The 14,833-nt window shown below is 36.1% G+C and overlaps 1 protein-coding gene across 1 annotated transcript in view; it reads left to right on the plus strand.

Moving 5' to 3' along the window:
- Positions 1–14,833, plus strand: part of RIN3 (Ras and Rab interactor 3) — a 156,018-nt gene that overhangs the window by 47,234 nt on the left and 93,951 nt on the right. The window contains 2 exon segments of the mRNA XM_051977350.1: positions 9–222; positions 14,172–14,289. Coding sequence (XP_051833310.1) covers positions 9–222; positions 14,172–14,289 — 332 coding nt within the window.

Genomic DNA, 14,833 nt, shown 5'->3' on the forward strand with positions numbered 1-14,833 from the left:
CCCTTCAGTCCTTTTCCAAATGTTGGACAAGGAGAGAAAGAAGAGAAAACAGAGGAGGAAGAGGATGAAGACACTGAGCCACTTTGGTCAGCTGCTCTGAGGAATCGCCTTCCCCGAGGAATTAGTGTTCTAGAAAAACTTATTGCAACCTGCCCGGTCTGGCTGCAGTTGGACATGGACAGGGACAAGGCAACTCAGATCCTCCAAGGCCAAACAACTGGGGTAAGTTGAGATTGAGATGTATCATTGTGTTCAGTGCTGGGTGCCATATTTTAGTAAGAACATTGACATACTGGAGCACTGCCAAAGGAACATTGACCCAGTTGGGAAAGGAGTAGAATAGCTATTACTTTCTGTGAATTTGGTGGCAAAAGGGAAGAGAAATATAGGATAACATGAGGGGATGGTGATGTAAAACAAAGATTTTTGTTTGTTTGTTTTGTTTGATTTTTAAATAAGTCTGAAGTTGATTGAGCACCTGGGTTCAAATTGGATCTCAAACATTTACTAGCTATGATATCCTAAGCAAGTCATTTAACCCCAAGTGCAGAAGAAGAAGAGGAGTAGGAGAAAAAAGAGGAAGATAGAAAGGAGAAGGAGGAAGAAGAAGAAGTTCAGGCCAATGGTTGTTCAACAAGAAATAATAGCAACATTACTAATATTCATGACAAATATGGAAGTATATTTAGAAGAATTATACATATATAGCCTATATCAGATTGCTTGCTGTTTTAAGGAGGTAGGGAAACCTTAGAGGTGGGGAATCTAGGTTTTGCAAAGAAAAGGAAGAGAAGAAAGAGAAAGAGGAGAAGGAGGAAGAAAAAGAAGGAAAAAAGGGAAAAGAGGAGGAAGAGAAAAATTAGAGAAACTGATAATTTGGATACTAAAACTATAGAAATGAAATACAAAATTAAAAACTGGTGCTTTGAAAAAAATAAGAAAATAAATAATCCTTTGTAATCTGAATGAAATAGAGGTCAGAAAATGATATCTACAAAATCGCACATGAACAAGGTGAAATCACAATAACCACCACCACAACAAAAGGGGGGAATATATCACTGACTTGAGAAAAGGAAGGCAAAGATAGAGACAAAAGGAGAGAGAGAAGGGTAGAAAAAGAAAGAGAAATTTTAAATAAAATGTCTTAGAGGGAAAGAACTCAAGGTTCTAAGAAGAGAAGTTGACTCAGAAAAATAAAATCAGAGGTTTCTTCCCAATTGCTTGAACTAGGGCATTGCTTGCTAATCCTCCCCACTCATGAAGAACAGGAGGAAATTTAGTCTTTCTATCCTAGGCATGAAAAGGCAGATCAGAGTTTTCCAAGGATGATAGTTTTTTGAGGTGGAAGAAATTCATATTTCTTAGGTTCTTCTTGAGAAACATTGGGGAATCATCAGGGAGAAGTGTGCAAGGAACATTCTGCAGAGATGTGCAGGAATGGCTCTCTGTACCTATCTGTAGGAATATGAGATCTGTGCTTTGGGAAGGGGAAGGACTGGAAGCAGATTGTTACAATGTGGCCTGGAAGAACCACACCCTTCTGGCTCCTCCTGGGGAAGGAAGTCAATGCAGTTACAATAGTAGCAATCACAGCAACAACTCACATTTCTATGACACCTTAAGATTTTCAAAGTACTTTCCTTAGAATGATGTACCATCCCCATTTTACACAGTGAAAAAATAGAGGTTCAGGCCAATGGTTTCTTAACTAGTAAATAATAGTAATATTACTAGCATTCATGATGAATATGGAACTATGTTTAAAAGAATTGTATATATTTAGCCTACATCAGATTGTTTGCTGTCTTGGAGATCTAGGAAAACCTTGGAACCCGAGGTTTTGCAAAAGGTAAATGTTGAAAACTATCTTTGCATGCATTTGGAAAAATAAAATATTATTAGGAAAAAAAAATAGCTAGCATTTATATAATGGTTTAAGATTTATAGGGCACTTTGCAAACATTAATTAATTTTATCTTCAGAAGAACATTGGAAGGTAGAGGCTATTTTTATTCCCATTTTACAAATAAGGAAACTGAGGAAGGCAGGTTATGTATCTCACCCAAGGTCACTTAGCTAAAAAGTCCTGATGGACGATTTGAATCATCCTGACTCAATTCCAACACTCTATTCCCTGTGCCACCTAGCTTAGCTCCCTGGGAAATGTTAGAACCAAGATGTGAAAACAGGGTTTCTGAGACTAGGAATCAGCCCCTCCCCTCTTTTATCCAAAGATAGTATTATTATTATTATTAAATAAAAAGTCAGTTATTATGAAGTAACTGAGCTTTCTATGGTATAGTTTACAAAAACACTTCCTCTTCACTCTCATTTAAACCTCACAAAAGTGGAAATTATAAAAATTATCGTCCTCATTCTGTTGTTTAATAATTTTTCAGCCATGTCCATCTCTTAGTGACTAAATTTGGAGTTTCCTTGGCAAAGATGTCATTTCCTTCTCCAGCTTATTTTACAGATGAGAAATGCCTTCCTCAAAATCACACAGCTACTAAATATCTGAGGCCAGATTGGAACTCAGGCCTTATTCATTCCAGGCCTAGGTGTTCTATCTATAGCACCACCATGTTACTGTCCTATAATCCTCATTTTGCAAATATAGGTTAAATGATTCTTTCAGGATCCCAGAGCTTGTAAGTATGAACTCAGGTCTTCCCGACTGTTAAGTCTAGCATGCTATCAATCAATTAACCTATCTTATTAACAATCATTTATTAAACATCTACTAAGTATCAGTTACTGTGCTGGAATCCACTCTTTTAGACCAAATGTACCAAAAAAACCCAAAACAAACTTTTTCTTCTGCTCTCAGCACTTCTTGCCTCCCTTTAATCTCTCTCTCTTGCTTTCTGTCTATCTCTGTCTCTCTCCCCTTCTCTCTGTCTGTCTTTCTGTCTCTTTCTGTCTCTCTGAACTTTTTTTCTCTGTCAGTAAAAGTTTTGATCACAGCAAAAACAGAATCAGTGAGAATTATAGAAATCCATTCATTCTGAAAATAGTTCATTGAGTACCTACAATATACTAGACACTATAGAAGACACAAAAATAGGGAGGGAATAATCCTTTTTATATATCACCTACTATATGCCAGGCATTGCACAAATATCACCTCATTTGATCTTCACAACAATCCTAGGAAATAGGTGCTGTTATAATCCCATTTTACACTTGAGGAAACTAAGACAAACAGATTAAATGAGTTATCTGGGTCACACATCTAGTAAAGTGTCTGATGCTAGATTTGAACTTTCTGACTCCATGCCCAGAACTCTAACCATAGTGTCACAAAGTGATGTCCAAAAGGAACTTATAATCAAGCTGGGAAAATAAAGCATATAATAACAGCTCATAATCCCTTAATGTTTTCTAGTTTATAAAACACATTTCTAACAATCCTCTGAGGTCAGTAGCATAAATTATTACCCACATTTTGCCAATGAGAAAAGTAAAGTTCATGGAGATCACTTAATTTATCCAAGATTCTCAAAGCTGACATTGGAAGAGAGCAGTATATCATGCCTTGTGAGTGGTATGGACAGCAGACATCATGGAAGTTTAGAAAAAATAAGTTCTGACTGGGAACATTTAGAAGGGAAGGAAGGTTTTGTGGAGGAAGAGAAATTTGAGCTGATCCTTTAGAGAAAAGAAGAATTAAGAGATATGTAGGTGATAAATTGAATACTGCAGTGTTCCTGGAGTCAGGAACACTTCAAAGTTGATTTTGGCCATTTACTAGTTGTGTGATTCTGAGGAAGTCATTTAATCTACCTGCCTGCCTCTGTTTCTTGAACTGTAAAATGGGGATAATAGTAATATCTATTTTAGAGTTGAGGATCAAATGAGATAATATTTGTAAAGTGCTTACACAGCCTAGCACATAATAAGCATTTAATAAAAAATGATTGCTTCCTGCCTTCCTTTCAATTGTCTAAGGAAAGTATTCAGAGTTGGGAAGCAGAACATTTTAGAAGTTCCATTTCTGTTTGTGGGTCAGAGGAGAGCAGACTGATGAGATTGGCAGGAGCAGAACCAGAGAGTTATCCAATTAGATGAAATAGGTGAAGCAGAGCCAAAATTTTGGAAGTCCTTCAAAGAAGGCAGGAGAATATTAAAAATGGACATTTGTGTATACGGCACTCTAAAATTTGCAAGTGCTTTTTATATATTATCTTGTTTGGTTCTCATGAAGTTAGTACTACAGTTGTTATTCTCCCCATTTTATAAGTTTTACAGGAAAATGAAGCTAAGAGAACATAAGTGATTTTCCCAATTTCCTCAACTTCTTGTAAGCATCTGAGATGGAATTTTAACCACATCTCCCTGATTCCAAGTCCAACGCTATACTTGCTACACTATCCTATAGTGAGACCTATCAGAGACAGTAATAAATTTATCATTATCATGGATATTTCATTAATCTCATTATTCACTTGGGCCCTACAAAAAGGGCTGCCACAAACATTTTTACACATGTGGGTCTCTTTCCTTCCTTTAAGATCTCTTTGGGATATGGACCCAATAGAAACACTGTTGGTCAAAGGGTATGCACAGTTTGATAACTTTTGTTTTATTTTGTTTTGTTTTTTGCTGAGGCATTTGGGGTTAAGTGACTTGCCCAAGGTCACATAGCTAGGAACTATTAAGTGTCTGAGGTCATATTTGAACTCAGGTCCTCCTGACTTCAGGGCTAGTACTCTATCCATTATACCAATTAGCTGCCCAGTGTGATAACTTTTTGAACATAATTCCAAATTGCTCTCCAGGATAGCTAGATCCATTCACAACTCCACCAACAATGTATTAGTGTCCCAGTTTTCCCATATCTCCTCCAACTTTTGTCTTTGTCTTTTCCTATCATCTTAGCCAATCTGAGAGGTGTGTAGTGGTATCTCAGAGTTGTCTTAATTTGCATTTCTCTGATTAATCGTGATTTGGAATACCTTCCCATATGATTAGAAATAGTTTTAATTTCTTCATCTGAAAATTGTCTTTATATCCTTTGACCACTTGTCAATTGGAGAATGGCTTGGATTCTTATAAATTTGAGTCAATTCTCTATATATTTTAGAGATGAGGTGTTTACCAGAACCCTTGAATTTAAAAATGATTTCCCATTTTATTGCTTCCCTTCTGATCTTGTCTACATTAATTTTGTTTGTACAAACCCTTTTTAACTTAATGTAATTAAAATTATCTATCTGGTGTTCTCTCTCTGAGTACAGATTACATCAAGAGTCCATTGGAATTTAGACAGGTATAAATTACACCAAGTTACTGGATAAAACATTGTATCTATAATAAAGAGAATTCTTTGTACCCCTCCTCTGTAGATCTCACATTTTACCTATCTTCTCCTTATGGTTTTAATTGCCTTTGTTTCTCTTGCTCAAGTATGAGCTCCAAGAGGGCAGGATCTCTTAAGTTATTGACTTTTATTTTCCCATAGAATAGAGTATAATGTTTTACATACAGTTGATGATGAATAAATATTTGTTGAATCAATAAATGAAATAAAACTATGGCTCAATGGAAACTCAGTTATTTTTCCTCCCTTGCCTCAAGGACTGGCCCCAGAAAGTCAGCAGGATAACTCAGCTTAGGTCTGCTAAAATGGAGAGTAAATGGTTCTTTGGAAACTAATAACAACAGAGGTTTTCCAAATATAGCAAGCTTCTGAATTCCTCTTGCAATGACCTCTGTGGCCATAAAAATTAATTTCGTCCTGAATGAGCTTTTCCAGGCGTGAAGGCAGCTGGGCATTTTTATGGAGAGACTTAGCAAGATTGAAATAGGTCAGCTATCTCCAGGCACTGGCTAACCCCACTGTCCATCCAGATCTGACCTGGGACACTCAGCAGGTCATTAGTTCAGTGTTCTGTCTGCTATGTGGAGACGTCCATGACAGAAAGAAACTTAAAGTGGCTCTCACCAGAGAGTAATTGCATTCTAACTGTAGCTCAAAGGGATGATGATCTAATAATGAAAATTCAGACATTAATTAGTCAGTGGAGGAAACACCAGGAGATAGGGCAGAGAAATCTTCCTGGGCTTCTCAATATATATACAAAGGAGGTTGCCTAGTCTATAGGCAACAGGTATCTTTATCTGGGTGCCATCTACCCTTTCTATGCAATGGCATTAAAAACTGGTAAAGATGACCATATCAATAGATTAAATAAATGGTTGTCTATCAGATGTGATTTCAGAAGGTCTTGAAAATCCCAACAATCAACCTCCATAGATATCAAATAGTGTCTGAAACATTACTAGGGAAGGTTCATTCATTTAGGCAAGCTCTTCATAACCCCATTTGGGATTTTCTTGGCAGAGATACTAGAATGGTTTGCCATTTCCTTCTGCAGCTCATTTTACAGATGAGGAAACTGAGGCAAACAGGTTAAGTGATTTGCCCAGGTCACACAGTGATTAAGTGTGAGAGAGAGAATATAGATTGAGGGAATTTAAATCAATGAAAAAAACATTTATCAATCTCCTATCTGCCAGGCACTGTGCTAAGCACTAGAGATACAAAAAGAGACAAAAAAAAAAAATAGTCCCTGCACTCAGAATTTTATAATTCTCTCTAAAGGAATGCTTTCTAAGGTTCATGTTCTATGCAGTTCAAATCCTGCATTTTATTGATAAGAATACTGAAGCCCAGTGCGGAGCAATGACTTGATATTTAAAGAACAATCTGGTTCTAGACCATCTTTTCAAGTTTATTGCATCTTAGTCTCCTTCATGTACCTGACAATCCAACCCAACTAGCTTATTTGCTTTTGGTTTTCTTCTTCAACATGAATATACTATCTCCATGCTTTCCACTTACTGTTCCTTATGCCTATAATACCTTCCCTTCTCATATCTGCTTCTTGGAACCCTTAGCTCAGGTAGGCTTTTAGGTGAAGTAATGGACAAAGGACTTGGAATCGGGAAGATCTGAGTTTAAATGTTGTCTTGGATCCTTATTACTGTGTATCTCTGGGCAAGTCACATAAGCTCTACCTCAGATTTCCCATCTGTAAAATGGTAATAATAATAATAACAATAACACTTCACAGGATCATTGTGAAGATCAAACAGTTTTATTAACAATTATATAACAATTTTGTAAAAACTTATAGCAATATATAAATGTTAGCTAGCTTATACTACCAGCTCCATTTTGAGATCTTTCCTAGTCATCATCAGCTACAATAATCCTCTGAAATAACTTATCTTTTCCTTGTATATTATTATATATGTATATAGGTCATTACCCCTCCCACCATAAATGTAAGTTTTCTGAAGCATGGACTATAGGATTTTTGTCTCTTTATCACATCACCTAGTATGATTCCTAGAATATAATAGGTGCTAAATAAATGCATGTTGACCAGTTGCCAAGGTCACATACTAATAATGAGCAGCAGAACCTGGACTGAAATCCAGATGTCCTGATTCCCAGTCCAATGCTCTTTCTGCTGTATCACATCATGCAAAATTAGTAAATAAATAACAGATGGAATAGAACAACACAAAGATTTTTGCTTACATCATCATGAACAGGAAAATAGAAAAAGCAATTCACTTTAGAAGGGAGATTGGATGTCATGGTACATTAACATATGTACCAGTCTGATTAACCAAGGAGGTGATCTGACTCAATAGAACTGATGATCTTTCTCTATCTCTGTCTTCATTTCCCACTGTTATTTTCACTATTGCTAATAATAACAGCTAGCATTTATGTAGCATTTATTATGTACTAAATATTGTTTTAAGCATTTTACAAATATTATCTTATTGTTATTATCTATTATTAGCCATAGTAATGGAAGCTATGGCATAGTGGATAGAGAGCTGGCTTGGCAGAATGTATACTTTGTGACTATAGGTAAGATGTATCTAAAACTAAGCTATAGGGAAGGTGCTGACTTGTATGGGTAGAGAAAGCTTCTTAGCAAGGACACTTCTGTACAATAATGAAATGACAGGTAAGGTCCCTAGTCCTGCTGAATCATAAAAAGAATAAAAGATAATAACTATATCTAACATTTATATAGTGCCTATTAGGTGATTGAGATATGTGTGAGGAAGGGAGGGTATAGACATATATGTAGGTATGGGTAGATGTGGATATATTCTACTGTTTGATCCTGAGCCAGTCACTTAAGCTCTTGTCTTAATGCACTGGAGAAGGAAACGACAGGCCACTCTGACATCTTTGCCCAAAAAACTCCTATGGACAGTATTGCTTGCTATGGTGCAGAAGGTCACAAAGACTCCAGACCAAGACCAATGAATGATTTTGGTATCTTCTGTCTTGCCAAATTCTAAGCACTCCACAATGCTTGTCTCAGCTTCATGGCTTTATAACACTTTATAAATGTTATTTCATTTGATCCTCATAACATTCCTGGGAGGTAGGTGCTATTATGATCCTCATTTTAGGTACTTATCTATTTATTTAATATTTTCCCCCAGTTACATTCAAAACAAACAAAAAAAATTTTTTCTATTTGTTTTAGAATTTTTTGAGTTCTAGATTGTCTCTCTTACTCTCATCCATAATTAAGAAACCAGTTATGCATAACATTTCCATAAAAGTCAAGTTATGGAAAAGGAAAAAAAAATTAGATCTCCTACCCTAATGAAAACAAAAACTCTCAAGAAAAATTGTTGAGAGAGTCTGAGTCCAAATTTGAATTCAGATCTTGCCAACTCCAGTCCCAGTTTGCTATACGTTGCATGTCCTCTAAGGACAAAGATTCCCTCTCATCTTTTCCATTGTTCCTTCTGGAAATGGAAATGTACTCATGAATATTTTTCCCATTCCTAATAACCATAAACAATTGATTGAGTTCACATGATATGAAGTCAAACTGCAAGTGAGAAGTCAACAACCCCACTTGTTCATCCTATCTTTTCGTCCCTGCGTGTCTTACTTCCAGCAAAGGGATTTCCCCCTTCTCTCTGACAGAGAAAAAAAAAAAAAAAAACTCTTGCTTGCTAACTCAAAATTTGTGATTTTTATCCATGATGGTTTCTCTCAGACTAAGATTACATGCTTTACAGCTTTGCTTTCTTCTTTCATATTTTTTTAAAGGAAGAATCTCCAGACCACCTGCTAGAAAGGCATGTGCTAGATAGAGGTCATTTTGAGTTATACTCAAGAAAGAGGGATTGAGGAAACATGAGGGAAATAAACCCTGCTGGAAACCAAGAGTCCTTGTTTTAGTCCATGTTAGTTTTCTCTCTGCTCCCAATTTTTTCCCCATGTCTTTTTCTAAATAGCAAATTTACATTTTTTCTCTTCTCCTCCTCCTCTCTTTCTTCTTTCTTCTTCATCATCATCTTCTCCTCTTCTTCTCCTTCTTCCTCCTTCCTTCCTCTATCTTCTTTCTTCTTCTTTTCTTCATTAAACAAGAAAGTGGCTGGCCCACAGTCACACAGCTAGTAAGTGTGTGAGGCCAGTTTGAACTCACAAACATGAGTGTTCCTGAGCCCAGGTTCAATGCTCTATATATTGTATCATCTTGCTGCCCAAGAAAAATCACTAAGTAGCATGTAAAGTACTATAGAAATAGATACTACCATTAAGCAGAAAAGAGACAAAAGAGTTTGCGGCTTGGAAGATCTCAGTCCTTTCAGCCTATATATTGCATATACAAATGGCGGCTGCCAGAGGAGGAGTATCTTAAGAATATAATAGAAGTATATGAATGCATAGTATCTACCTAGTTTTGGCAGGGATGGAGGAAGGGAACCCCAAATTTATGACCCCCTTGGCTCTTTCTTGGCTGCATTCTCTCTAGCTGTGGCATCTGCACTGTGGTGTACTGTAAAGAAAGCTGGACTTCAAATATCAACACAAATTCTAATAGTGTGACCCTGAGGAATTGACGCAACTTCTCTGAATCCCAGCTTCTTTATCCATGAAATAAGGACGATAATACCTGTAGAACTTACCAACTTAGTAAGGTCCTTGTGGAGATCAAAAGAAATAAGATTTATTCCCAACCATGTTGTGAGCTGCAAAGGGGGCTTGTTCCCATTTCACAGATAAACAAGACCAGTTAAATGGGCATTTTTACACAACTACTAAATGGTAGAACTCAGATAAGATCAAAACCTCTTACCTCTCCCTTGAAGGCCCCCCTGATTGACTGTAAGTTACATTAAACCTAACCTGTTTCTGAATTTTAATAGCATTTATCATCCATATCAGGATTGCTAGGTGGTACAGTAGATAAAGTGTTGACAGGTCTAAAGTTAGGAACACATCTTCCTGCTTTCCAGTCTGGCCTCAGATACTTACTAGCTGTGTGATCCTAGGCAAGTCATTTTACTCTGTTTGCCTCAGTTTCCTGTAAAATGAACTGGAGAAGGAAACTACTGCAGTATTTTTGCAAAGAAAATTCCAAATGGAGTCACAAAGAATCAAACAGGACTGAAAAAGGACTGAATTGACTGAATCATGTATATCACACATTATAGCACTTGGGCATACACCTTTGTTTTACCATTTTCTAATTGTTTCATTCTATAAGCCTTGCTGTCCCAACTATAGTATAAGTTCTCCAAAGAAGAGAAGTGAATTATCTCCTTTGTATCCACATAGGCTTAGTTCAATACTACACAAATAGCCAAGAGCATTTCATCAGTATTTGACTTAAATCAGTGGCTTGCCAGTATCTCTCCACTAGATTGTGATCTTCTCCAAGACAGAAACCAGTCTGTGCATGGAATCAGTCCATGGGTATAACACTGAGTTCTGATCTAATCCCCAGAGCCAATTTTTACTGTGTGCCTTGAACCAAATTATCCAATTTCCCTGTGCTTCTAGGGGAGTTGAGGAACTAGCTGTCATCTGGAGAGTTGACTTTCAGAAATAGTAGATATGATTGCAAGACCCATTGCTAAAGAGGAAGTGCCTATGTGATACTACTAACCAAATGGGTAGCTATTCAACTGTTCTGGAGCCTGGAGTGCATACATGTCAGGTTCTTTTAGGAGAAAGAGACAAGGATGAACCTGACCTATTCTTTCCAAATAGACATCTAGACAGAAAAGATTAAACATAGCTGAGGAGAAATCTAGCCAAAAAAATGATAGTGACAATAAGCAAAATTCTAAGATTCCTTGGTTCTTTAATTCTGAAAATTCTGTGAGATTCCATGAATTTCAAACCCTAAGATTCCACAATATGAAGATTTCATTCATTTCATAAATAACCAATACTTAAGGGTCTACACTATATGCAAGGAACTTTCAGAGAGTGGGGAGGGAAAGATAATTTTACAGATAAGGAAAAAACAGTTTGAGAAGGGAGAGAGAACTAAAAAATAGGGGTTTAGGAAAGGTTTCCCAGAGAAGATAATTGTACTGAGGTCAGTCCTTAAGGAAACTAAAGATTCTAAGAAGCAGAGGTGAAGAAGGGGAACTTTTTTTAGATTTAGGACAGCCTGATCTCAGGCATGAAAGTAGGAAGAACAGTGAGCTAATAAGTCTGATAAATTGGAATTAGATCATGAAGAACTTTAAATGATATGCTGATGAGTTTGTATTTTATAAAATATAACTTTAAGATTTACAAAACACACATGTGATTTCATTTGACTCTCATAATTAACTGGGTTTTAAAAAATATATATATTTTGATAGAACCTGCTAACATTCTTGATTTCTTAACTTTTGAGCACCCATGATCACTTGTGCACTGTGGTGTTCTTCTTTTTTTCTAAAATATGATGGTTCTCTGTGGGAGCAGGTTTCTTGGGAGGTTTTCTGGAGACAGCCTTGGTTTCAGTTCAAAGTAATAATCACTTCATATGCAGCCAGGGGTTAAAATCCAGTCCTTTAAACATTGTCCCCTCAATTCCACTTACTACCTTGTTTCAAGTTCTGGCCCATAACATCTCCTTGTAGGATCAGATCAATCATACTGAACCATGCTAAATTAGATAATTATTGTCTCTATCAATTCTAATGACTTAACACTTTGTAAGAATTCCAACAGTGCACCGTACAGTAAATATATTTTATGGTCATCAATACTAATAGTTGGTTAGAATAAGTATTATTATCTATAAAATAGATGAGGAAATTGAAATCAAGAAAGATCAGTCAGCTTGTCCATTGTTACACAGCTAGATCCCCTGCATCCATGGCAATACTCCTTCCATTATCATAAGCTGTCTTATTATTTGCTGAATGTCAAAGAAAATAGGAATTCACTTTTCTCTCTGCTGCTATTATCAATAATGTAATAAGTAGATTATAGTATTTATATTAAACATTCTATTATCACAATAGAATAATATATATATATATATATATATATATATTAGCATTATGGCAAGCAATAAATAGAATATAGAATATCAAGTTTATAGGGGGCTTAGAAACCAATCTAGTCTGAGAATTCTTCATCTAAATTCTTAATCTAGTCTGAGGATTTTTTGTGGCATGAACCCCTTTGGGTATCTGGTGAATTCTTATGGAGCTCTTCTTAGAATAATATTTTTAAATACACAAGATTACAAAGGAAATCAATCATAGTAAAATAGTTATTTTTTAAAAAATCAAGTTCACCTATGCCCAAAGGGCCATCAACTGTGCATACCTTTTTTTTTATTAAAGCTTTTTATTTACAAAATATGCATGAGTAATTTTTCAACATTGACCCTTGCAAAACTTTCTATTTTAAATTTTTCCCCCCTCCCCTAGATGGCAGGTAGTCCAATATATGTTAAATATGTTAAAATTATATGTTAAATCCAATATATGTATATATATTTATACAGTTACCTTGCTGGATAAAAAAAATCAGATCTAGAAAAAAGAAAACCTGAGAAGGAAAACAAAATGTAAGCAAACATAAGAGAAAGCATAAAAATCTCTGGATGTAGATGGCTCTCCTCATCACTGAACTGGCCTAAATCATCTTATTGTTGAAGAGAGCCACATCCATCAGAATTGATCATCATATAGTATTGTTTCTATGTACAATGTTCTTTTGGTTCTACTCATTTCACTTAGCATCAGTTCATGTAAGTCTCTCCAGGTCTCTCTGAAATCATCCCGTTGGTCATTTCTTACAGAACAATAATATTCCATAACATTCACATACCATAATTTGTTCAGCCATTCTTCAATTGATGGGCATCCACTTAGTTTCCAGTTTCTTGCCACTATAAAATGAGCTGCCACAAACATTTTTGCACATGTGGGTCTCTTTCCCTCCTTTAAGATCTCTTTGGTACTTAAGTCCAGTAGGAACACTTCTGGGTCAAAGCATATGTGCATACTTTTTGATCTAGCAGTGTCTCTACTGGGACTGTATCCCAAAGGAAAAAGGACACACATGTGTTTTAAAAATGTTTTAGCAGTCCTTTTTTGGTAGTGGCAAGGAACTAGAAACTGAGTGGATGCCCATCAGTTGGAGAATGGCTGAATAAGTTATGGTATATGAAGGCTATGGAATATGATTCTTCTATAAGAAACAATCAGCAGGATGATTTCAGAAAGACCTGGAGAGACTTACATGAACTAGTGCTAAGTGAAGTGAGTAGCAGCAGGAAAACATTGTACACAGCAACAAGAATATGTGATGATCTGTGATGGATGTGGCTCTTTGTAACAATGAGGTGATTCAGGCCAATTCTAATAGACTTGTAATGGAGAGAGCCATCTGCATCCAGAGAGGGGACTATGAGGACTGAATGTGGATCACAACATAGTATTTTTCACCTTTTTTGTTGATTGCTTATTTTTTTCTTTCTCATTTTTCCCCTTTTGATCTGATTTTTCTTCTGCAAATGATAAATGTAGAAATTTTTTTAAAATTAAAATTCCTACTTTTGACATGAAAAAATCAAGCTACCTACTCTAGGTTAAGAACCCCCATCTAGTCCAATTCCTTCATTTGGCAAGAACAAGTCAGGCTCCAAGAGGTACCATGATATTTCTAATGTCTCAGGACAGTTAATGACACAGATTGGGTCAGAATCTAGATCTCTTCTCTCAGTTGACTATTTTATTTTCACCATCCTTCCTCTTAAGAACATTCTTCTCTTATGTTTAAAAAAACGTATTATTTTCTTCACTTACGCTGGAATTTCATTTTTCAGTTCAGAGAACCTAACTCATCTTTCCTTGTATTCTAGATCTTCTTGGTCCGCCGGACGAGTAATCACAAACACATGATCCTCTCAGTCCATTTCCCTTCCCTGAATGAGAGTGTTTCAGATGTGCTGGAATACAACATTAAAGAAGAAAAGTCAAGTAAGTATATAAACCTTTCTTTTTTTGGTCTTGGACCAACAAGCTGCATTAGCCACCTAACCACAAACACTCACTGACAAACTCTTAGTGGTGGCTAAATTAGAGAAAAATAATGTTTTCAGCAGTCATAGCTGACCAGAATTTCCTCTGGCCTCAAGTCAAGAAGAGCTGCTCTGAATTTGATACATCACTTTAATTTGCACCCGCCAATGTCAAGGGTTATTTTCTATGCCTTTGTAGAATTTCCTTTCATTTTCAAAAAGCCAGAAATAAGAAGGCAGCCATTTAAAAGACAAGAAAATTGAATTGGGAGACAGAATTACTAGTATCAATTCCTTCTTCATTACTAACTCACAACATGACCTTAGGCAAGTCATAGATTCTTAGAACTAGAAGGGATCTGAGAGGTTCATTTATTTTAATCCATACCTGAAGCATGAATTGTCTTTTCAACATTCTAATTTCCCCCCTGGCAAGTGGCCATAAAAATTTTTCCTCTCCTTACTTAGCTTTGAGGATTATTTTAAGGATCAAGGAAACTTCA

Source organism: Antechinus flavipes, chromosome 2, assembly GCF_016432865.1.
Source record: "Antechinus flavipes isolate AdamAnt ecotype Samford, QLD, Australia chromosome 2, AdamAnt_v2, whole genome shotgun sequence".
Taxonomy (NCBI): domain Eukaryota; kingdom Metazoa; phylum Chordata; class Mammalia; order Dasyuromorphia; family Dasyuridae; genus Antechinus; species Antechinus flavipes.